This window comes from Conger conger, chromosome 10 (assembly GCF_963514075.1).
Source record: "Conger conger chromosome 10, fConCon1.1, whole genome shotgun sequence".
NCBI lineage: Eukaryota > Metazoa > Chordata > Actinopteri > Anguilliformes > Congridae > Conger > Conger conger.
The window spans coordinates 2,278,461-2,304,710 of NC_083769.1; the positions used below are offsets into that span (position 1 = coordinate 2,278,461).

Sequence of the window (26,250 nt, forward strand, 5' to 3'; positions counted from 1 at the left end):
AAAGTAATGACCAGAAATCATTAGTAGAACGGGCGCCATAAAATTACAGTTTCAAAAATGATAGAGAATGACCACACCCAGGAGCAGCGGGTGCCAGCTGAGCCTGCTACGGCCAACCGCCACTACTGTGACAGCGGAACCATTCACCCCACACCCAGCATTCAGCCTGCATTCAGCAGAACCATTCACCCCACACCCAGCATTCAGCCTGCATTCAGCAGAACCATTCACCCCACACCCAGCATTCAGCCAAACCATTCACCCCATACCCAGCATTCAGCCTGCATTCAGCAGAACCATTCACCCCACACCCAGCATTCAGCCAAACCATTCACCCCATACCCAGCATTCAGCCTGCATTCAGCAGAACCATTCACCCCACACCCAGCATTCAGCCTGCATTCAGCAGAACCATTCACCCCACACCCAGCATTCAGCCTGCATTCAGCAGAACCATTCACCCCACACCCAGCATTCAGCCTGCATTCAGCAGAACCATTCACCCCACACCCAGCATTCAGCCTGCATTCAGCAGAACCATTCACCCCACACCCAGCATTCAGCCTGCATTCAGCAGAACCATTCACCCCACACCCAGCATTCAGCCTCCTGGCAGCAGAACCATTCACCCCACACCTAGCATTCAGCCTGTGGGTTTTCACCTACATATCTAACCAGATGAAAGCTGAACTAAACTGGGGCCAGATTTCAAGTCCTCTAGGCATCTAGATTGGTCTAGATTCTGTATTTTGCTTTTTCCCAGTAATGAAAAAATGATGAATCCCACCTGTTTGTAAATTATCAATTTAAGTGTCAAATAAGGCATCCCATTTGTTTGGAATTCATAAAAATGGTATCTAAGAATAATAACTTTATGAGTTCTGGGATTGAAGTCCTGCTTCCTGAGATCGATTAATTAAAGCATCTCATTTTCAGTGGCATTAAGAGACCTGCAAAAGCCAAGTAATAGGAAAAATACTAATACTGTTAATACAGTGTCACTTGATGCTCGATGTACCGTCACTGAAATTAATAATTCATTTCTATGTCAAAATGCCTTCTGTCCATTGAAAATATTTACGTGGCTACAATTAATTGGTAAAAATTCACTAGCCGCCCACCTGCAGTAGGCCTACAAATGAGTAGCGTGCTCTTCCAGGTGACATTTAGCAGGTTGAATTTTGCATCTGATATAATTTGGACATCAATGGAGTATTGATTGTTTTCTGTTTAAACGTAGTTTAAGTAGTTTACTACTACTACTACTACTACTACTACTACTACTACTACTAATAATAATAATAATAATAATAATAATAATACGAATAATAATTACGAAGGCCACAAATCAAGTCATTTGACACGACTACAGAATGTCGTAGCAGCTTAAGAGTAGGCTAAATCTATTTCCTTCAAAACAGGACCGATAGACACGGAGTTGACATTTCGCAACTTGCAAAGGAACTTTTAAGTCATTAAAGTGTAAGTAATGGTTTGTGACGGCGCCCATATTTCCAAGTAATACATTCATACTGATAGATTATAGCACGCCCGGGTGTGTCTCGACACGGGGCGTTTCCGATAAGCAAACGAAGTAATCGTACAAGAGCAGGTTCGCGCTATCCATATCTTCGAGGTGCTGAACGAAGATTCCACGAAATGACGCGTAACAACTTCACCGCAGCTACGTCAGAGTGGGTCACTGGGTTACGACAGAATGAATGACGCAACACACTAATTTATCAGAAATAAAAAATGTCCCCTGGCTGCGAGACGGCGAAGAGCAGAAAAAAGAAGGATGTAGTGAACACATTGCTCGGAGGAAGATACAGGCTGAGCGAACATATTCTCTAAGTTCCGTGCAAAAGAAACTAGATGCGCCAGCTCGTCCATGGGATTTTAGAAATTCTGTCAATCAATAGCCTAAATCATTTGAATTTAAATGCTAGGCCAAGCAAATGTACAATAAAATTAAAATAAAATAGAAAGGAAATATCTTGCATAATTCATTGCCATTCTTCTTGATTTTATTTTATCGAAGACCTACATGTAGTCTTTTCAGTAATTAACACATTTATCCGAAGGCTACAAAATGTGACTAAGCTCGTTTTTTTTTCTTCAGAATTTACTGTAGCCTAATATTTACAGCACAATTCAATTGACGAGAGAAATGCAAAAAATAGCCGAAGACACGTTTTCATTAAATATTATGGGTATAGCCTATGAATAATAATATAAATGAAAATTCCAGAAAACTTCTGGCATATGTTATAGTAGGCAAATGTTATAATTTTCAAGTAGGCTACAATAATTATAGTTATAAGTAGTTATTATTATTATTATTAGAATTATTACAATTATTAGAAACGATCTCACCTGTTGACCTGCACTGAGGACGAACCTGAAAAAGTAATTCGCTGTCGCCTCTTAGAAACAAGAGACTCTTGGTATGCTGCGAAGCTGAAGTAATTCGCTCAAGCGAACTTGTCTGTTATTTACAAGAAGAGAGAGAGAGAGAGAGAGAGAGAGAGAGAGAGAGAGAGAGAGAGAGAGAGAGCCGTGTCAATTCAGGCTACTGATGAAGTGATGTCATACATATTGTTATCGCCTTTCTTGCAGCGTAATATAGTGCTTAACTCTAGTAGTGTGGCCTATATAGTAACATACAGTAAAAAAACTTTTTTTTAATTAATTGCTATTTGAGCTGATTGTAGCCAATTCAGGTCGACTGCAAATTAAAAGGAAAATATTACGAATTTATCTTTTTCAGATATATAGTTATATATAGATTATGGCATTAAAGAAACGGTGAAATTGTTAAGGGCAAATTTACTCAAGACCCACAAAATGTTAGGCTATTGCTTCTACCGGACATTTCCTCTTATCATCTCAAAGCAAGCCTCTGTAGGACTATGGTTGCATGGACAGATGAAAACGCTAGAAATTATTGTTGTCTAGTTAGCCAAACAGAATCAAATGAGCATAGAATAAACATTCTTAAGCGCATCTTCAGTGCGATTCAATTTTTATCCTCTCGTATCCCGTTTAGAAAGAAACCGAACAGCGTGTTTTCGTCAAACGATAGCAATTACTTTGACAGTTTAGTAATAGTTTATTTAATTGAGGCCATGCACAACAGAACTGTTGGGCCAGAGTTAGTTATATTGCTAATTTACATCTACAGTAAAAACAATACAATAGCAACAATAAAAAGCGATGCAATTTGCTAAATTTACAAACGGTACATCACATATAAAACAGTCATCAAATGGAAAACAGTTGGTTCCATACAGGTTTAGATCATTGATCACATGATTGGTTTGTCTTGAGCCATGTTTGAGCCAAGTGTTGTTTTAAAAATACTGAAACTTGTGCACTCTCTGATATGGGTGGAAATTGAGTTCCATTTGTCTGCTGCTCGGACTGAAAATGCTGATTGTCCAAAAGCAGTTTTCCTGGTCTCCTTAGCATTGTCCCTGCAGAATGACACAAATTGTTCAAGTGGCGCAAGGTCATGAATTAATTTATCCATCAGGCAAATATTTGCAAAACAAATAAAACTGTCAAAAGTCATAAGTTATAGATTATAAATGATAAATTTTAAATTATACTATCAGGAACATAGAACACCATGATCCAGTAACGAAGACCAGGAGTAGTTTTCAGAGTCTTTATGAAAAGTACGGCATACAAGCAGAGGTCGATAGCCAGCAAACAGGAAAAGCAGGGAATCGGCAGTTCGTAATCAATAGTCCAGAAACAGGGTAAAATCTCCACCAAACATGAATAATACGCATAATCCAAATCGTAGTTGTGGTCACAGGCGAAGAGTCGAAAACAAACACGGCTAATTGTTTTAGCGTTGATCAGTCAAAAACATCTTTGGCCGTGGAGCTTTTAAACTGGTTCATGATTTTGGTTATGGAGGACTCTGACACCTCAGAGATATAAAAACAGGGAGATTGTAATTTGATGGTATAATGACCTTACTTCTGAAGCCAAAATCTTGTGCCAGATCTTGAACTGAATTATTAAATACAGAAGAAATTATTATTAAACACAAATGAGGTCTTTGTCTTGAGTTAGAATTCTCTGAACTTGTAATTCAAGCCCTTTACCTCCTATGTTGCTATCGTTCTGGAGAACTCTGGATGTTTTCCCGGTTTGCCTGCTATTCCCTTTAGCATAATTCACGAGATCAATAAAGAAAATTAGGTTTTGCCTTTCTCAATTTTACAACCTTATTATGTAGATGATTAAGTCTTCCTATCATGGGCTAACCCTGACTTTGTGCGGTTTGGAGGGCGGGTCCCTCCGTTTCATTAAATTCCGCAGTTGTTCATTTAACCAGGGCAAGTTCTGCTTCTTTCCGGAATGTGTGATATGTGTTTAATGAATTCACCTTTAACCTTATTAATTGTGGTCATTAAGCTCAATGTGGACAAGATGAACATTTACACTTTTTTTGTAAGAAAATACAATAAAATACAGACACAATTTTTCTTGCTAATAGACAACTACTTTGCCCTTAACTTTCCACTCCTCCACACTGCGTCTTGGACACATGCATAAAGGGCTGCATAGCATACATTTTCCTTTGAATATTGTCACATCAAATATCTGTTTCCTTCCCCGCAATACTCTTTTCAGACCAACTACATGTGGCGAGCCATATGGATGTAAAGAAGATTGGAACACACATATTGTTTACGGGCCTGCACATTTCTCTTATGTATCACCGGTAAAAAGGGTTGCGCCACCAGACAAGTGAGAACAATCTCACTAGCTAGCTAACAATAAAGTGAGATTAGGATAGGTGATACTTCAGCCGTTTGCCTGGATCAATTTTTGATCCTGCTGCACGTTGGAAACTGCAACGAGAGCTCTGAAAGGATCGGGGAGAGCAGTTCGGCTGAGATCGAGTTTTAATATCCCTTTTCTCACTCATTTCGTTAGCGAGAGTACAAACGCCACGGTTCGTATCTCCCCCTCCCCTTGGGAGTATTCCCTGCCACGAGACTTTCTCCGCAGCTAGCACTGGGCGCTTAAAGGAAAGTATGCTGTTCACTGGAGCAACGTTATTGTAATAGTTTTCATGAGAAGCGCTGCTGGGGACGATAATAGCATCGTGAACGCACTCTCGTTAACTTCAGCCGAGTGAAATGGACGCTCCCGTTCTATTTTTAAACTGCAATACAGTCGTGACTTTTAAATGTACGAACTGTACAGAGGAACAAACTGCAGTACTTAAATTAACCCTGTGTGATCGGACATTTTGTGACTCATTCCAGCATTATTGTTAATGTGCAGACATTGAATGTTTACTAGTCAAGTAATCGGTTCGTTTCCTGGGGAAAACTGCTATATCGTGTTCTGATCTGTGACGCAGTGACCGTGGTTCACGGTATTTCTGGGGTTTTCAGTCCCCGTAAAATAAACAATGAAGGTGGAAACTAAACTAATTTTCCAATACAGAAAACGAGGTGAACTTCCGGTTGCAATATTTCATATTAAAGGGAACACCCACTGTGATGTGAAAGTAAGGTTTGATTTTGATATATATATATATATATATATATATATATATATATATATATATATATATATATATATATATATATATATATCAAGTGGATGGTGGGAGAGATGGATGGGTGTTAGAGGAGAGTGGAAGAGAAAAAGATGAAGGAGTGGTCAGATATATGGAGTGGTGTTACAGAGAGGTTGGTTGTTGTGCAGCTCCTTGTGAAGATGAGGTCCAGAAGGTTGCCTGCTTTGTGGGTGGGAGGGGAAAGTGTGAGGGTAAGGTCAAAAGAAGAAAGGAGGGAGAGAAAGGTAGACTGGGTGGACTCTGAGTTGAGATTGAAGTCACCCAGGAGGATGAGGGGAGTGTCATTGACTGGTGAGGAGCTAAGGAGGATGTCCATCTCATCCAAGAAGCTCCCCAGAGGACCCGGCGGGCGATAAACAACAATAATAAACAGTTTGGACGGCAAAGTAACAGAAACCGCATGAAATTCAAAAGAGGAGAAGGCGAAGGATGAGGAGAAGACACTAGATCTCCATGAAGATGAGATTAGGAGACCTGTGCCAGCTCCTCTGCCAGAGGTTCTGGGTGTGTGGGAAAAAGAGAAGGTGGAGGAAAGGGCAGCTGGGGTGGCTGTGTTCTTGCTTTTCGGTTAAAGCAAGAGGCATAGGCTGGGTGGGAGGCATAGGCTGATATGAAGTCTGCTTTGTGGAAGGCAGACTGGCAGTTCCAGAGGCCACCAGCCACACAGAGATCAATACCAGTGGATCTGGGAGGGAAGATGAGGTTTGAGATATTCTGCCCATGTTGGCGGGAGGCGAACCTCCTACCTGACTGGGACCTGGGGAGAGGAGAGAGGACAGGAATGGGAAGGAAACACATGGAGGGAACTAGGGAGGACAAGAGGAATATTACGCAGTGAAATGAGGGCAGGCAGCAAAACAACAGCCAGACATCAGGCTCTCAGACAGCCTCCATGGACACCCGTAGATAGACACCCTCAACTTTGTACACCTGCGACTTTGTACGCCGAGGCAAGTAGCCGAGGCTGCTGCACCCCGCTGCTGCTGGTGTGCTACACAACTGCTTAAATAACTAGCTGACGCTGAATACAGACAATACAGACAATATAGCTGTGCCAGTAATTATACCCTGAGCAGGGTGCAAACTATTGGCTCCTCCTACAACAAAAGCTGTGGCCTGCCAGCCAGTGAAAACAATAGCCTAACTTAATAGCCTAGCTCACCTGAGAGAAACAAACACACAACCCAGTTGTCATGTCAAACGCACAACCCAGGTCATGATGAAAGCTGTACTCCCAGCGAACTCCACCGCTAGCTCTACTAGCAGTGAGAGAGCTACCAAAACAAGGTGTGAAGGGAATAGGTACAAACCCCCTATCCAAGTCCAAAGCTACAGGCTGTTCCTGCATAGCTTACAGTATGGCGTACAGCGCTACACACAGTGCAGTGCTGTGTGACTTACAGTCCTCCACACAGAGCTGTGTTAAGTAGGATGTTCTAACTGACTACAGAGTGGCTACAGAGCTACACACAGCACTGAGTACAGAGTGGCTGCAGAGCTACACACAGCACTGAGTACAGAGTGGCTGCAGAGCTACACACAGCACTGAGTACAGAGTGGCTACAGAGCTACACACAACACTGAGTACAGAGTGGCTGCAGCGTTACACACAGCACTGAGTACAGAGTAACTGCAGAGCTACACACAGCACTGAGTACAGAGTGGCTGCAGAGATACACACAGCACTGAGTACAGTAGGATGTACAGGGGCACAGACAGTACTAAACATTGTGCAGGGAACAGTAAAGTGTTCAGACTGCTTTCTAGATCTACCCACAGCACAGGGTTTATTTGTGGCAAAATAGCCCTACCCACTGCGCTATGTTCATAATGGCTTCAGGAGTGCAGTCTTGTGGATAATGCTACCATAGCTTTCTAACTAACAGAAAAGGGAAAACGAAACTAATTGCACAAAGCCCACTCCACCTCCTGTTCTACTCTAGCGGCCAAAACCAGCTCCTTTTTTGAAGCTCATTTCCTGCTTACGGAGAGACTGTGCTCCAGTACAGGTCATTTGAGCCATTTGGGCACTGTACTAGCATTTAGTGGACCAATGAGAGACAGCTTGTCACTTCCTGGTCATTGCTGTTCTTGGAGCAGGTAAGTCCTATTTTCTTCCACTGTCTATGGTAGGTTCCGGTTTGGTTATATCTGTGTGAAATCAGCGAATACAGATGTCCAAGCAGAGCAGGGGCAGTTGGGTGGACAATGTCATGGCTACATTACTCATTATTAATAAAAAGTAACTACATTAATCTCCATTTCCCTAGGGGATACCACACTGATGCCATCACCCTGTGCAAGTAACCTCGGCATGGTGATGGACAGCAGACTGTCCCCCTTTGAGAACATTGCGGCAGTGTCATGCAGGTTCTTCCTATACAACATCCGGAGAATCCGCCCCTTTCTCACCCCGTACTCGACTCAGCTCCTGGTCCAAGCGATGGTTTTGTCCCACCTGGCTCTCTCTTGGCTGGCCTCCCAACGTCTGCCATCAGACCCCTCCAACTTATCCAGAATGCAGCAGCTCATCTGGTCTTCAACCTTCCCAAATACTCACGTCACCTCCCTGCTTACTTCCCTCCACTGGCTGCCTGTCATGGCTTGCATCAAATTCAAAACATTGGTGCTAGCCTTCCAAGCAGTTAAGGGGTCTGCCCCAGCTTACCCCCAAAAAATCATCAGACCCTACACCCCTGCCAGACCTCTTTGTTCAGCCTCCACAGGCCGCTTGGCACCTGCCCCCATTGATGGCAGCAATGATGTTGAAGAAGCACTCAAGAGTCAATAGTTGTTCAAACTACAAATCTGTGTGCTCCATGCAAGAAGCTTCAAGAGACCAGATAATTCCAAAGTAACAGTAGGAAATATCCTAGTCTTTATACAATATAGCTAACCAATCATTTGTCATACAAACATCACATTGTCTCTCTTAACCCGCCTTAATATTTTCTGTCTCTCCATGAAAGCTGAGCTGTCTTAAACCCTTGTCTTTGAGCGTTGACTTTGGCTTCATTGGGACTAATTTTGGGAGAAAAGAAGCTGTGGTTCGGTATTCTACCCAATCCTGGAGAAGCATATCCAGGGTGATCTGTCACAGTGACTTTTTTATTATCACGAAATACACGCAATGAGACTGCAAACTCACTGGAATTATTATTAGTCATATTAACAGCAATAATATCAAAATAACAGTATCATCAAAACAGTAGGGCTAATGACACTGAAGGTGCATTCATATAGCGAATCGCCGGGTTCCCAGGAGTCGTCTCAGTGCAGGGAACCCTCTTCAGCACCTGAACCCTCTTCAGCACCTGAACCCTCTTCAGCATCTGAACCCTCTTCAGCATCTGAACCCTCTGCATCTGAACCCTCTTCAGCATCTGAACCCTCTGCATCTGAACCCTCTTCAGCACCTGAACCCTCTTCAGCACCTGAACCCTCTGCATCTGAACCCTCTTCAGCACCTGAACCCTCTTCAGCACCTGAACCCTCTTCAGCATCTGAACCCTCTTCAGCACCTGAACCCTCTTCAGCACCTGAACCCTCTTCAGCATCTGAACCCTCTTCAGCATCTGAACCCTCTGCATCTGAACCCTCTTCAGCATCTGAACCCTCTGCATCTGAACCCTCTTCAGCACCTGAACCCTCTTCAGCATCTGAACCCTCTTCAGCACCTGAACCCTCTTCAGCACCTGAACCCTCTGCATCTGAACCCTCTTCAGCACCTGAACCCTCTTCAGCACCTGAACCCTCTTCAGCACCTGAACCCTCTTCAGCACCTGAACCCTCTTCAGCACCTGAACCCTCTTCAGCACCTGAACCCTCTTCAGCATCTGAACCCTCTTCAGCACCTGAACCCTCTTCAGCACCTGAACCCTCTTCAGCATCTGAACCCTCTTCAGCATCTGAACCCTCTGCATCTGAACCCTCTTCAGCATATCAGTCGAAGAGTCAATCACAGCCTCATAATCAGTCACGCATGTGCCTACGCTAGGGGCGGCCTGTAGCGTAGTGGTTAAGGTAAATGACTGGGACCCGCAAGGTCGGTGGTTCGATTCCCGGTGTAGCCACAATAAGATCCGCACAGCCGTTGGGCCCTTGAGCAAGGCCCTTAACCCTGTATTGCTCCAGGGGAGGATTGTCTCATGCTTAGTCTAATCACCTGTACGTCGCTCTGGATAAGAGCGTCTGCCAAATGCCATTAATGTAACGTAATTTAGGACAGTTTTGTGAAGTTACAAGCGTTAGTTGAATCTAACATGGCACACCAGCCCTTTGTAGGGACTACAACTTCCACATTCCCACAGGAAAATTCTGCGACGTCCACCACGAATGACGTCTAACTTGGTTCAGCCAATCCCGTAATGGCGGGAGCAATAAACGGTCCCGTATAAGAGCAAGACACGTTCTTGGGATCTCTCTTCTGCTTTTTCTGCCTCTTCTGCTTCTTCTCTTCGACGCACCCTTTTTGGCCATTCGCTTCAGCTCATCTGCTCCGAGACTCGGACAGAGGCTGAATGCTGCACAGCGCACTACCAGGCCTACGGACACACCCCGTTACCTCGCGGTAACTACGTGGCCTATAGTGAGTGGAAATTGTTGTACGCGGAACGCTACATCAGTTTACCCCAATAAAGCCCAACAACGAAACAGCAACGAACTTTTACACCTGGAAAAGGACCAGCGGATCAGACGACAACGCGCTGCTAAGACGGGAACACCCCAGCCTGCGCATCTCTCCCGGACACCATTCACAGCACCATCGCCGCTTCTACAAGGACAGCATGTCTTTTGGATCCAGCAATGCGTATGGACTCAGTAAGAAAACAAACATTCAGGCATAGCCAGTGTTTAGTTTAGTCTTAACTGTTTTTGTGAATCTGTGTTTCAATATTTACCATCCAACCATTGTAATGTGTTTGGTTAGCTACATATATATGTACGTGAATTGATTCGCCGTCTTTTGCGCATATATAGAGTAAAACTACGCAAGTAGTCCCTTCTCACAGCTAACTCTAACTCATTACCACACCCAGAACTCTAGCGACACGCGCGCTTGCGCGCGCCACACACACGCACACACACATACCAAACTAAATTTCCTTACTAACTTCCCGTTAGTTTATCTGTTATGTGTTTGTATGTTTGTTTAATAAATATATTTTATTAAACCCCGGTGTCCGTTTTGGAATCGCATAGACATGAGAGCCGAGTTAAAGCAGTCTTTCGAAGAACTTCCAACCTTCAGGTTATCGGTATGTTCAATCATTAATATTGGTTATTTTAATTATTAATTGAAATACTATATTTGTGGTTGGATATTTCTGATAACAGTAATTTTATGAGACTGATTACTTTTCGCAGTTATACTGCAACACAACGTTTAACTGGCGCCCCGGTTTCGTAGAGAGTAAAATCCCTGCGTTATTTGGCGGCCCGTGCAAGGACCCTACATAATTTGGAGTCCCGTGCGAGGACCCCTACATATTTTGGCGCCCCGTGTGAGGAAGACTAGCTTTGGCTCAAATTTCATGTCTTGTGACTTCATAACGAATTCCCCATCCTAATTTGGAGCTCTGCGTGAGAAAGACGAGCTTTGGCTCATGTCACGTGCCTCCAGAACGAATTCTCGGCATTCTTTCTCAGCTAAATTGCCACCAGTGCAATTTTTTGAAAATACCGCTAGATGTCACCCTTGTACCATTTTTGAAAGCCTGCATGAGCCGCTTTCTCAATATACTGCCCCCTCGTGTAACATTGTGGCATTACATTCGTAATCTTACACGGTAGTTTGTTGATTGGCATTTACCTTCCGGTATAATACGTATTATCAATAATAGTATTATTAGCCGCACTGTATTATTAATTATAATTACTTGGTCAAAGTAATTTTAATAATTAATTGAATTTTACATTTAAATCCAAATTTAATTGTAATTTCAACCAATCACATTCTGGTATTTAGGATTAATGTGATCAGCATCACAGTTCCTATTTTACGGTCTGAATATCCGCCATATGTTTGTTCATTTTGCTGTTGTTGCATTGCAGTACCGCTAGTGCAACTCGAGTCCCTGTGTGATGCTATAGCTACCTTGTACTATAGTTATAGAGAATATTCAAAGAGCGTTTTTAATTCTTTATCCTTCATCACAACTTGTATGTTGGATTGTGATATTGGGAAACAATTCATTGCCAACTGTTAGGAGCTCAAGGCCCTTGTCAAATTGTTAACTTCAAGAGTACCCTCTTAAGTTACTGATTTTAGCTTTTAGCTTTATTTGGCTTGAGATATGGAACCCATATCTATTGATGAGTACCTTTCCTTTTTAGCCCAAGGTTTAGCACCTGGCTACATAGCTTTCCTGAATCAGATGAACCTCACTGATTGTAGGAAAGAAATGTTCTCATTAATCAACGAGAAAGGTCACTCCCCCAACCATTCAAAAGACCCAATTCTAAGTTGTCTGGTCTTGAATTTTGCCAGACAGATTAGTCTTGCTCTTCAGAGCAACAAAAACTTAGACTCAGAGATGGCATACCTCAGAGGACAACACACCAGTGTTTTACTTGAGCTTCAAACTGTTGGCAAGAAAGCAGTACAATACTTGCGTGATCTGCATTCAGCCGAATCAGATCTTTGTTCCTACAGAGAGGAATTATTTCAGTTGAAGAGTGGATGCCACAAGCTACCACATCCACTCTCTTCTGTAAGCCTGCTTTCTCAGGCTTGCCCAACTCCAGCTTCTCCTGCTTCCTCCTTACACCACAAGGCGGGGGAAGGGGGGTCACAAATTGATTCAGGTTTGTCAGATCCCGGTTCCACAGCTTGCTCTGATGGAGACTCGTCAGTCTCCTCAGATTGCAGTGCTGTTGACCACCCATGCAATGGTTTGCCCACCTCTTCCCTGGAGAGGGAAAGGGGGGACTCCATCCCAACGGTGGTCCATCTCCGCAAGGGAGAAACAGTCAGGCAAGTACAGGACTCCACCTTCCATGCCCACCCCTCTCGTGAGGAGGTCAGGGAACCCTCCCGTGGACACGGTAGAGGAGATCTAACGTTATTAATTGGGCACACAAAAAGCAACGCTAATCCCGCTAGCTTTCCCTTTATAACTGAGAGGATAGGTGACAGCTCTGTACAGTACACTGACAGTGACAATTCATCTTCTGCCAACCATTGTGAGAATGACTGTTTTGTAGCTCCGCCCCCTAAACCAAACCGAGGACGTCGAGCTCCGCATGAAACGCATTCACATTCAAATGTGATTTCAGGCTCTCCTTCTCCAAACAGGCAGACTAGTGCAACTTCACATGGTCGTCGCTTTGAGGAGCTAGAGGCCATGGCGAAGTATGTCCACACATTTGACCCCAAGGACTCTGAATTTAACATTCAGAGTTACTTGAGAGAAGTTGACTACTGTCTCTCGGATCTGCCCAGGGCAACCGATCGAGAAAAGGTACGACTTGTATGGAAAACCTCTACCAGAGAGATCCATACATTTATGGAACAACTTCCACCACAGGTTCGTTCCAGCTATCCCAAGGTTTGTGAAGCGTTGGTAGCTGAGTACCTGCCACGGTTTGATCAGGCCACAGCCATGATCAAATCTGTGGAGGTTAAACATAGCCGTACAGAACGACCAAAAGACTTTTACCAACGACTTAAACATGCATTTTTCCAGGGCAGAAACGGACCAGGCTTAGATGAAGATCAAGCCTTCAAATCCCTTTTTGTGCACAACCTGCACCCCTGCGTCCGAACTCATGTTTCACTGTTTTCAAGGGGCCAACACTCAGCCCTTGAATTAAGAAATGAAGCCCAAATGGTCTGGGACACTTTCAGGATTGTGCCCAGGAACGAGGTATTGGAAACAGCTAAGCACGTTGTTCCAACCAAGCCCGCCGGCACTTCCCAAGTTGCCCCATTAAAATCTAATGGCTCAAAACAACGGCATGTGAGTAAGTTCCCGGTTAAGAGCCACCGTGGTCGCTTCTCACACTCTGATTCCAGCCGGAATTGGAGAGAAGACCGACCCGGTAGGCCCAAGCCTCAGAGTCACCAGCATGACTCTGATAGGGAAGATACCTTGTCTGAAGAGAGCTTCTTCAGTTCCTCTGAGGACAACTAAAGCCTCTAACCTTTGTTCAGTAGTGTGTATGCCTTGAGTAACCACTCCAAAGAGCTATCTGGTCTTGTTCAACCTCCATCAAAAGACGTTGAATAAGACTGATCTATAGCCGTGGTCTCCTCACAGGCAGACTCCCAGCTGAAGCTTTGACCACTTTCTTTTGCACACCTTTCCTACCAAAGGGGGGTGGCAAAATAAACTGGTAGTTTATAGCAGCCACTTAGATTTGCATGTAGCAGCAGCAAACGCAGATCGTAAGTAGGTACTGTAGAGTTAAATCCGACACCTGTTATAACTCGTAAACGTTCATTGCTTCTTTCTACACCTACTGAACCATCGTAAAGTATTGCATGTAGAAACTACAGAGTAATCTTTACAAGTATATTGCCACACCCCAGTGTGCCTTACTCCACCTCTTCCCCAAGCAAGACAAGACCACTTGTGAGCTTACCACATCATTTAGAAATGAGACCACCTCTCCATTTCCTTCCTGATGACACAGCCATAAGGTTAAGCTTGGATACAGAAAGCTGCCCTAATTTGAAAATGCCCCCACATATTTCAGATGACAACCCTCGTCAGCAACCTGACTGTAGGGACTAGAACAATTGGTCAGTCTGAACAAGACTTCCAAAAAGGCTACAGCCTCTCCATCCTAGACCCCTACATCATCTGAACATTTTCATGGCTGGGTCATTCCTGTTGGTGCTCCACCTTCTGGACACCATCCAATAACTAACAAAACACCTGAACTAACAAAACGACTAACCCTTTCACCAAGGTTTCTCATGTTTTGTGACAATGTATTCACTGTTCGACCTTAGTGTTTCACATTGTTTGTATCATGTGTTTTAGACCAGTTTAGTTAATTGTTGATAAATGCCTGGATGTTTGTCAGTCAATTGTGAACTGTGTTACCGACCCAATGTACTTGACCTGTGGACTGTGAACTGACTTTTGTGCTCTCGAGGAACACTGGCTTCAGCCGCATCCTGAGACCACAGGGGGGATGTAGGGACTACAACTTCCACATTCCCACAGGAAAATTCTGCGACGTCCACCACGAATGACGTCTAACTTGGTTCAGCCAATCCCGTAATGGCGGGAGCAATAAACGGTCCCGTATAAGAGCAAGACACGTTCTTGGGATCTCTCTTCTGCTTTTTCTGCCTCTTCTGCTTCTTCTCTTCGACGCACCCTTTTTGGCCATTCGCTTCAGCTCATCTGCTCCGAGACTCGGACAGAGGCTGAATGCTGCACAGCGCACTACCAGGCCTACGGACACACCCCGTTACCTCGCGGTAACTACGTGGCCTATAGTGAGTGGAAATTGTTGTACGCGGAACGCTACATCAGTTTACCCCAATAAAGCCCAACAACGAAACAGCAACAAACTTTTACACCTGGAAAAGGACCAGCGGATCAGACGACAACGCGCTGCTAAGACGGGAACACCCCAGCCTGCGCATCTCTCCCGGACACCATTCACAGCACCATCGCCGCTTCTACAAGGACAGCATGTCTTTTGGATCCAGCAATGCGTATGGACTCAGTAAGAAAACAAACATTCAGGCATAGCCAGTGTTTAGTTTAGTCTTAACTGTTTTTGTGAATCTGTGTTTCAATATTTACCATCCAACCATTGTAATGTGTTTGGTTAGCTACATATATATGTACGTGAATTGATTCGCCGTCTTTTGCGCATATATAGAGTAAAACTACGCAAGTAGTCCCTTCTCACAGCTAACTCTAACTCATTACCACACCCAGAACTCTAGCGACACGCGCGCTTGCGCGCGCCACACACGCGCACACACACATACCAAACTAAATTTCCTTACTAACTTCCCGTTAGTTTATCTGTTATGTGTTTGTATGTTTGTTTAATAAATATATTTTATTAAACCCCGGTGTCCGTTTTGGAATCGCATAGACATGAGAGCCGAGTTAAAGCAGTCTTTCGAAGAACTTCCAACCTTCAGGTTATCGGTATGTTCAATCATTAATATTGGTTATTTTAATTATTAATTGAAATACTATATTTGTGGTTGGATATTTCTGATAACAGTAATTTTATGAGACTGATTACTTTTCGCAGTTATACTGCAACACAACGTTTAACTGGCGCCCCGGTTTCGTAGAGAGTAAAATCCCTGCGTTATTTGGCGGCCCGTGCAAGGACCCTACATAATTTGGAGTCCCGTGCGAGGACCCCTACACCTTCTTACCAAAAATGTTAGAGAATGTTGTCTTGCTCTATGATGAGATGCCATCCAATGAGTTTGGAGGCATTTGGTTGAACATGAGCAGATAAGATGCTTTTGCACACTTAAGAATGAATTCTGCTGCTGCCATGAGCATCATCAATAAAGACAAGAGAGCCCGTGGCAGCGATACATGTCCAAAATATAACACCCCCATATTTACATGAGTTATTTTTCTACTGATTTTATCCAAAGCAACTTAGTTGATTAGACTAAGCAGGGGTAAATCCCCCCTGGAGCAATGTGGGGTTAAGGGCCCAACATGGTCTGAACAGGTGTTTCAGGGGTGTTTCTTCTTTGGCCTACCAGAGCCTTAGTGATTACTGGGACCTGTTCCACAAAGCAGGGTCACTAACTCAATTGTACAAAGTAAAACCTGGAACAGCTTCAGTCATGTTCCATATTTGGACAGGGTCTGGGTTTTCCTCATTGCCGCTATCGGACTAACTTAGTAATCCTATTTGTGGACCAGATCCCACCAGGCCCCTGATCCCACCAGGCCCCTGATCACACCAGGCCCCTGATCACACCAGTGCTCACTTGATTGTTAATGATGTTCCAGACTATTTATTTTGGAAAGCCTAAGGTTTCTTTTCTCAGCCTCATAATGAATTTCATTGACACAACCCCAACAACAGACTCCAAAGGCAATCAAACACTAGGTACTAAACACTCTTATACCTGCACTATGGAAGTGATTGAACATACCTGACTAATTAAAAATACCAGTGAAGCAATTTGTCCCAAACATTACGGTTCCCTGAAAGGGGGGCACTACATATGAAAAGTGCAGTAATTTCTACATGGGGAAATCAAAATTTATAAAAATCCGCTTTAATAAAAAATGATTGTGCACTTTATCCATGCATGAATGGTTTTATTCAATACAGTGGGATTATTTGATCCCTTGCTGATTTTGTAGTTTTGCCCACTTACAAAGAATGGAACTGTGTAGAATTTTAATCATAGGTACATTTTAACATTGAGAGACAGAATATCACAAAATAATCCACAATAACAACATCATATCAATTTTATAAATTTATCATCGTATTTTTGCATGAAATAAGTATTTGATCCCCTACCAATCAGCAATAATTCTGGCTCCCACAGACCAGTTAGTTTTCCATTGAGAAGCACTCCTAATCTCAACTCATTACCCAAAACACCTGTGTCAACTCGTTACATCGTTATGTAGCTGTATAAAAGACACCTGTCCACACAATCAATCAGATTCCAACGTTTCCACCATGGCCAAGACAAAGGAGCTGTCTAAGGACATCAGGGACAAAATTGTAGACCTGCACAAGGCTGGGATGGGGTACAAGAAAATAAGCAAGCAGCTTGGTGAGAAGTTAACAACTGTTGGAGCTATTATTAGAAAATGGAAGAAACACAAAGTCACCGCCAATCTCCCTCGGTCTGGGGCTCCACGCAAGATCTCACCTCGTGGGATATCAATGATCATGAGAAAGGTCAGGGATCAGCCCAGTACTACACAGGAGGAGCTTGTTATTGACCTGAAGGCAGTTGGGACCACAGTCACGAAGAGAACCATCAGTAACACACTACACCGTGAATGATTAAAATCCTGCTGCGCGTGCAAGGTTCCTCTGCTGAAGAAGGCACATGTACAGGCCCGTCTGAAGTTTGCCAAAGAACACCTGGATGATCCAGAGGAGGCTTGGAAGAAGGTGATGTGGTCAGATGAGACCAAAATAGAGCTATTTGGCATCAACTCGACTCGCCGTGTTTGGAGGAAGAGAAATGCTGAGTACAACCCCAAGAACACCATCCCCACTGTGAAGCATGGAGGTGGAAATGTAATGCTTTGGGGATGTTTCTCAGCTAAGGGGACAGGACGACTTCACCGTATCGAGGGGAGGATGAATGGGGCCTTGTACCAGGAAATTTTGGGCGACAACCTCCTTCCCTCAGTGAGAGCACTGAAAATGGGTCGTGGATGGGTCTTCCAACATGACAATGACCCAAAACATACGGCCAAGGCAACAAAGGAGTGGCTCAAAAAGAAGCATATTAAGGTCCTGGAGTGGCCTAGCCAGTCTCCAGACCTAAATCCCATCGAAAATCTGTGGAGGGAGCTGAAGCTTCGAGTTGCCAAGCGACAGCCTCGGAACCTTAAGGATTTGGAGAGGATCTGCAAAGAGGAGTGGACCAAAATCCCTCCCAAGATCTGTGCAAACCTGGTGAAAAACTACAACAAACGTCTGACCTCTGTGCTTGCCAACAAAGGTTTCTCCACCAAGTATTAAGTCCTATTGTTCTATGGATCAAATACTTATTTCATGTGAAAATATGATATTAAATTTATAAAATTTATATGATGTTGTTATTGTGGACTATTTTTTGATATTCTGTCTCAATGTTAAAATGTACCTATGATTAAAATTCTACACAGTTCCATTCTTTGTAAGTGGGCACACCTACAAAATCAGCAAGGGATCAAATAATTATTGCTCCCACTGTATGACATCGTGTTCAAAAAATAAAGTGATTTGTCAAATGTTATGGGGCTCACTGTATATTGTGAAATGTGTTAACAAAATACAGCTGACTCACAGTACTAACAAGACTAGTTTATTTTTTTCCTTTGAATCTCTAGCTACAATGTACACACGCTACCTGCTTATCAACCTCACTTGGTGTATATGTGGTGAGTCTGTGTGTACATTACATTATGGATTCAACATCTAATCATGTAATCTTTGTTAAAGTAACTAATTAAATGATTTATATTTTACAGTATATTTACGTATTCAATAAATATCTTGGGTTCATTAGAAGTATTTCAATTTTGTACATTTGCACACATGCTTGATAAAATTGGTGCCCACAAATGTACTCGTTTAAATAAAAAACTGAGCCACACTATTCACACTAGAGGAGCACTTCTCCAAAATGACACTTTCTGGATTATAACACATTGTTGCCACGGAAAGCAGCTTCAATAAATAGGTAAAAAAAATCAGATTATCTTGTATGGCTTAAAATAAAAACATTTCCGGCTGTGTTAAGACAACGGTCAGTAAACTGTGAATTTAGACATTTAATTTAACAGATCCCCAAAGACGCGACACCATGCAATGTAAACGATGTGATGATTTATTTATGTCACAACAGCATGGTCCACGCCCATGTTCAACTGGCACAGACAAAATTCAAGAAAAAAAAAAAAGGACAAGGGATACATGTACTTTCCTGTCTAAAAGGACTTGTGAACGTTGAGTTTTATGTTTACAAGAATCAAACTACATCAAGACAACAGTAACAGGAACGTTTTAAAAGGACAAAGATGTTCAAGGCTAATATAAATGTCAAGGGTAAATGACAAAGTTGTTTTCTTTCTTCACCGGATCTGAAAAAGAAAAGAAAAAAGTGTTTGGTCATGTAGCATACGGCTTAAACAAATAAGAAATCTAACATATGTACACTCAGTGAGCAAGTTATTCGGTATTGTAGTACGATTTATGGTCTTCTGCTGCTGTAGCCTATCCACTATCCCAATTTATAGAGTTGTGCATGAAAATCCCACGAGATCAGCAGTCTCTGAGATACTCAAACCAGCCTGTCTGGCACCAACAGTCCTATCCCGGTCAAAGTCACTGGATCACATTTCCTCCCCATTCTGACATTTTCAGCTTAACCGCATGCATGTCCACATGCTTTTGTGCATTTAGTTGCTGCTACATGATTGGTTGATTATATATTTGCATTCATAAGCTGGTGTACAGGTCTACCTAATAAAGTGGTCACTGATTATGTTTTGTGGGGACATTCATGGTATAATGAAAAAGACCTGAAATACACACTCTGAGCACTTTATTAGGTACCTATACAGCTACTTATTCATGAGATGATCTGCCAATTGCGTGGCAGCAGTTCAATGCATAAAATCGTGTCGATACAGGTCAGGAGCTTCAGTTAATGTTCACATCAACCATCAGAATAGGGGAAAATGGGATCTAAGTGACTTTGACTGTGGAATGATTATTGGTGCCAGACAAGGGTGGTTTCAGTATCTCAGAAACTGCTGATCTCCTGGAGTTCACTCACAATAGTCTCTAGAGTTTGCATAGAATGGTGTGAAAAACAAAAAACATCCAGTGAGCAGCAGTTCTGCAGACAGAAATGCCTTGTTAGTGAGACGTCAGAGGAGAATGGCCAGACTGGTCAAAGCTGACAGGAAGGTGACAGTAACACAAATAACCACACATTACAACAGTGGTATGCAGAACATCTCTGAACACAAAACGCATCAAACCTCTATAGGATAGGCTACGGCAGTAGAAGATTTAATAACAGTGCTGCCACCAGTTACCCCTGGCTCAATCAGCCAATCCCTATATGCACCATGGCCGATTTACTCTAAACTACAATAAAATGCTACAAGACAAATGCATTTATCAGCTACTGTTTATATCACAGAATGTGGCCATAAATGATCTAGCACATAAGACTACATTAAGGACAATCAGCCCTTAGGCATCCAACACTGTTTCAAGCCTGGACTCCAGCATCCAAATGATCTCTGCGTCTACAACACGACCTGCCAAGCTGTTCCACACACTGACAACACTGCACAAAGAAATGCCAAACTGTTCCACACACTGACAACACTGAGCACACAGAAATGCCAAACTGTTCCACTGAGTCACTGATAGTTTATCAGAAGGAAACGGGTACTGTGTGACTGGGCCCTAGATGTAAATGACTTTACATACTTTAATACAGGATTCCCACTCTTAGTAGTTAGTAATGTTTGCAGAAAGGGCCCAGAGTTTCTTTGAGAGCATTTATTTAACTTAGCCTATTGCAGGGCAGTGTAGAAAACTGACGAGCAAGACAGAGCAGAGAAAAAGCCACTCACTGTGTATTTGTCCCATTTCTTCTCTGGGTCATACGGCTCCCAGCGGCTGGCGGGGAAGATGTGCTTGTTCTTCTCATACCAGCTCCTCAGCACCACTTTGCCTGCATGAGACTAAACAGGGGAATGCAACAGGCTCATAATAAGCTGGCTGTACTGTGACATCACCATGCACATTAATAAGCTGGCTGTTCTGTGACATCACCATGCACATTAATAAGCTGGCTGTACTGTGACATCACCATGTGCATTAATAAACTGGCTGTATTGTGACATCACCATGTGCATTAATAAGCTGGCTGTACTGTGACATCACCATGTGCATTAATAAGCTGGCTGTACTGTGACATCACCATGTGCATTAATAAGCTGGCTGTACTGTGACATCACCATGTGCATTTGGAACCCTGCCGTGTCATTCTTCATCATTCTTACAGGGCCACCAACATCCCAGCACATTTTTCCCACAAATTACACTACAGTTTTAGAAAACAGAGTGAAAAAACCATGCAGTCACTGGGAAGGAAGGTTGTATAAGTACTCACCTCATCCTTTTCCACTGTGGCATCACTTAGCAACCGCACATCCTCATGCACATCAAAGTTAAACAACGGTCCTGTAGTCAGAAGAGCCCATTTCTAGTTATTCAGCACGCAGCGTTCACAGACAAGGTTATGTGGGGTTAGCCTAACTATCAAAGATGTCAACATTTTGAGTGCTTATATATACAAAATACATGCCAATGCAATGATAAAACATCCTTGACTAAAAACAGCTGGCTTTTATTTGGAATAAGATTCTTTTAGAAATGATGTTGTCTTCAGTTGCCTTTTTATTGCAAATCTTCTCATTTTCATGATAACAAGCTTTTCAGAAAGTTTAAGAAAGTTCAGGCAGAATTTACACACATAGTAGTTTTATGCTATTGAGACGATACGTATCCCATAACTACACAGCGTTTTAAAACCAAATGCCCTCATGAAAGGGTTTAATACAACACTTCAATGAATAACTCACCACTTTTGCCTCTGGCTTTTGTCACAATGAAGTCATAGAAGCTGTGATGCTGAAAGAGAAACAAGAAATCTCAGGGGGGAAAATTAAAAAAAATTCCAGTCATGGGTCAAACGCAGTCTGGGTAAAATCTTTAGCTATGGTTGGTGGTTCAATCCCCTGTGTAGCCACGATAAGATCCGCTGTTGGGCCCTTGAGCAAGGCCTTTAACCCTGTATTGCTCCAGGGGAGGATTGTCTCCTGCTTTGCCGAATCAACCATAAGTTGCTTTAGATAGAGTGTCAGAAAAAAATTAAATAAAAAGTCTTTAGCTATGACTGGGAGTGTGTTGGTTTGGAAGACGGGTGAAGTCTTTTGTTGTAACTGGGGTGTGTTGGGTTCTTACGTGTGGAATGATGAGATCTTCTTTGATGTACATCAGCTGCTCCACTCCAGCTGACCTAGAAGAACAATGTTGTAGAAGAGCTGAATGTGTGTGTGTGTGTGTGCGTGTGTGTTTGTTCATGTGCGTGTGTTAGTGGGAGGAGCGTAAAAGCTGAAGAGGTGTGTGTGTGTGTGTGTGTGTGTTCATGTGAGTGTGTGTGCCTGTTAGTGGGTGGAGTGTAACAGCTGAAGGGGTGTGTGTGTGTGTGTGTGTGTGTGTGTGGAGTGTAACAGCTGAAGGGGTGTGTGTTCGTGTGTGTGTGGGTGGAGAGTGTAACAGCTGAAGGGGGTGTATGTGTGGAGAGTGTAACAGCTGAAGGGGAGTGTTCGTGTGTGTGTGTGTGTGTGTGTGGAGTGTAACAGCTGAAGGGGTGTGTGTGTGTGTGTGTGTGTGCGTGGAGTTTAACAGCTTAAGGGGTGTGTGTTCGTGTGTGTGTGGGTGGAGAGTGTAACAGCTGAAGGGGGTGTATGTGTGGAGAGTGTAACAGCTGAAGGGGAGTGTTCGTGTGTGTGTGTGTGTGTGTGTGTGTGTGTGTGGAGTGTAACAGCTGAAGGGGTGTGTGGGCGCGTGTGTGTGTGCGTGAGTGGGCGGAGTGTAACAGCTGAAGAGGTGTGTATGTGTGTGTGTGTGTGTGCCTGTGTGTGCCTGTATGTGTGTGGAGTGTAACAGCTGAAGGGGTGTGTGTGTGTGTGTGTGTGTGTGTGCTTGTGCCTGTGTGTGTGGGTCGAGTGTAACAGCTGAAGAGGTGTGTGTGTGTGTGTGTGCGTGTGTGTGGAGTGTGACAGCTGAAGGGGGGGGTGTGTGTGTGTGTGTGTGTGTGTGTGTGTTGTGGTGGCCCGATCACGGATCAGTACACCACTGAAGAGGGGCGGGCTGTGCGACGGCGCCAGGAGCTGGGGAAAGTAATTCGCGGGGAATATTTCCCGTGGACGTATTTGAGGGACCGGCACCTTGGAGAGAGCCGCGCCGGAAAAGGAATCAGCACCAAGGTTAGCACCACCGAAACGCGTGCGGAATGCACGCCACTAACCTCTCGCAATTAACCCGGCACAGCTGCACCGAGTTGGAGGGGAGAGCAACACCCTACAAAAGGGCGAACTCGGGAGCAGAGCGGGGCTGACGGGCGAACGAGAGGAGACCCGCGGAGCCAGTGCAACCGAGCGAACGCCACGTGAGCACGTCAATCCGGCTAGAAGCCAACTAACCTGTGCATTTGATTCCTAGACGCCTAGGCGGGAAGCGGACTCCCGAGGCCGGGACACCCCGGAGAGATCACGGCCCCACAGCGGAGACGAGCGAGTGAACCCCGCCGCCTGAAGTCCGCCCTAATTCACCGGTTACCGTTTTTTGAAATTCCCTCATTTTTTGAGCACGGACTTATTTTCTAGTTTCCTTTTTTTTTACCGTTTTTGTGCTCAGATTCCCGTCTATGAGAAGGGAATGGTTTTCGTTTGTCCTGGACACTAAAGTGCCCTGAAGGCACCGGCACTGGGAAAAAAAAAAAAAAGAGAAAAAAAAAAAGGAAAAGAAAAAATTATAATAAATTAATTTTTTCCACCATTTTACTCTCTCTCTCTCTCTCTCTCTCTCTACCAGCGGGGTACCACAGTGTGTGTGGAGAGTGTAACAGCTGAAGGGGTGTGTGTGTGTGTGTGTGTGTGTGGAGAGTGTAACAGCTGAAGGGGTGTGTGTGGAGTGTGTGTGTGTGTGTGTGTGTGTGTGTGGAGAGTGTAACAGCTGAAGGGGTGTGTGTGGAGAGAGTGTGTGTGTGTGTGTGTGTGTGTGTGTGTAAGTAGGTGGTGTGTAACAGCTTGAGGGGTTTACCTCAGTTCACTGAAGTCTTTCCTGAGGACTTCCAGAGCTTTCTGCAGGAACTGCTGCATGGTGTTCCCTTTCTTCATCTGCATACCAAAAAACATTTAGAAGGGAATGTCTCTTTTCAGAAGACCTTTTTAGTGCCTCTGATTTAGCCTTGAGGGAATCATTTATTGCAAAGGTTGCATCACTCTTGCTGATAAAATATAAAAATAAGCTTCATTTGTCCACAAATTTCATACACACACTAACTGCGTATTTTATTAGGAACACCTGTACACCTACTTATTCATGCAATTATGTAATCAGCCAATCGTGTGGCAGCAGTGCAATGCATAAAATCATGCAGATACGGGTCCAGAGCTTCAGCTAATGTTCCCATGTCACAGCAAAACAGAATGGGGGGAAAATGTGAACTCAGTGATTTTGACTGCGGCATGATTGCTGGTGTCAGACAGGCTGGTTTGAGTATTTCTGTAACTGCTGATCTTCTGGGATTTTCATGCACAGTAGTCTCTAGAGTTTACTCAGAATGGTGCAAAAAAACAAAAAAAACATCCAGTGAGCAGCAGTTCTACAGACGAAATGCCTTGTTGATGAGGTCAACGGGGAAGGGCCAGACTGGTCAAAGCTGATAAGGAGACAGTAACGCAAATAACCACACATTACAACAGTGGTACACAGAGGAGCATCTCTGACAACGCATCACTCCCAGGCCAGGAGAGATATATAATCTCTCAAGCCGGTTCTGGGCCTACCTCGGGGTCTCCGCCCAGTTGGACGAGCCTGGAAAACCTCCAAAGGGAGGCGCTGATCAGATGCCCGAACCACCTCAATTGGCTCCTTTCAACGTGAAGGAGCAGCGGCTCTACTCCGAGCTCCCTCCGGATGTCCGAGCTCCTCACCCTATCTCTAAGGCTGAGCCCAGCCACCCTACGGAGGAAGCTCATTTCAGCCGCTTGTATCTGCAATCTCGTTCTTTCAGTCACTACCCAAAGCTCGTGACCATAGGTGAGGGTTGTGATGTAAATCGACCGGTAAATCGAGAGCTTCGCCTTCCGGCTCAGCTCCCTGTTCACCACGACGGACCAGCACAAGGCCCACATTACTGCTGACGCTGCATCGATCCGCATGTCGATCTCACACCCCCTTCTACCCTCACTTGTGAACAAGACCCCAAGATACTTGAACTCCTTCACTTGGGGCAATAGCTCGTTCCTAACTCGGAGGGAGCAATCCACCGTTTTCCAGCAGAGAACCATGGCCTCGGACTTGGAGGTGCTGACTCTCATCCCGGCCGCTTCACACTCGGCTGCAAACCGCTCCAGTGCGTGCTGAAGGTCACGGTCCGATGAAGCAAGCAGAACCACGTCATCCGCAAAAAGCAGAGATGGAATTCTCCAAACCGGACCCTCTCCTCACCTCGGCTGCGTCTTGAGATCGCCTTGCGCCTTCTTCAGTTTAAAGGTCTCCTTCTTCAGTTTAACAGCCTCCCTCACCGCTGGTGTCCACCAGCGGGTTCAAGGGTTGCCGCCCCGACGGGCACGGATGACCTCCGAGGCCCACTCGCCGCTCATGTCCCCAGCCTCCCCCCCATGTCCCCAGCCTCGCCCCATGTCCCCAGCCTCCCCCCTCATGTCCCCAGCCTCCCCCCTCATGTCCCCAGCCTCCCCCCTCATGTCCCCAGCCTCCCCCCATGTCCCCAGCCTCCCCCCATGTCCCCAGCCTCTCCGAACCTCCACCTCACGCTCATGACTACTGTCTGTTCTGGCTCCACGGTGGTGGAATGAACTCCCCGTTGAGGACAGAACTGTACAATCTCTCCCCACATTCAAACACAAACTGAAGACGCACCTCTTCAAGCAGCACCTCTCCCCATCCCTCCCTACCTCCCTGTGATCCTTAATTGTTGTCTTTGTGATTTACTTTGCGTTTCGGTATTTTTAGTTGGCTAGGTAAGCAGTATTTGGATAGTTAAGTTCGGTCACTTTTGCTTTGTTGTTTGTTCATTTGTTGTTTCTACGCACTTAGCCCTGGTTATGGGTATGCACTTTGTTGTACGTCGCTCTGGATAAGAGCGTCTGCCAAATGCCAATAATGTA

General features: G+C 44.4%; 1 protein-coding gene across 1 annotated transcript in view; it reads right to left on the reverse strand.

Moving 5' to 3' along the window:
• Positions 1-19,112: 19,112 nt before the first annotated feature.
• Positions 19,113-26,250, reverse strand: part of fam50a (family with sequence similarity 50 member A) — a 28,983-nt gene continuing 21,845 nt past the window's right edge. The window contains exons 8-13 of the mRNA XM_061257181.1: positions 24,158-24,234; positions 22,295-22,349; positions 21,913-21,961; positions 21,441-21,511; positions 20,899-21,009; positions 19,113-19,386 (exon numbers count right to left, since the gene is read on the reverse strand). Coding sequence (XP_061113165.1) covers positions 19,378-19,386; positions 20,899-21,009; positions 21,441-21,511; positions 21,913-21,961; positions 22,295-22,349; positions 24,158-24,234 — 372 coding nt within the window. The 3' untranslated portion in view covers positions 19,113-19,377. The remainder of the gene's footprint in view (positions 19,387-20,898; positions 21,010-21,440; positions 21,512-21,912; positions 21,962-22,294; positions 22,350-24,157; positions 24,235-26,250) is intronic.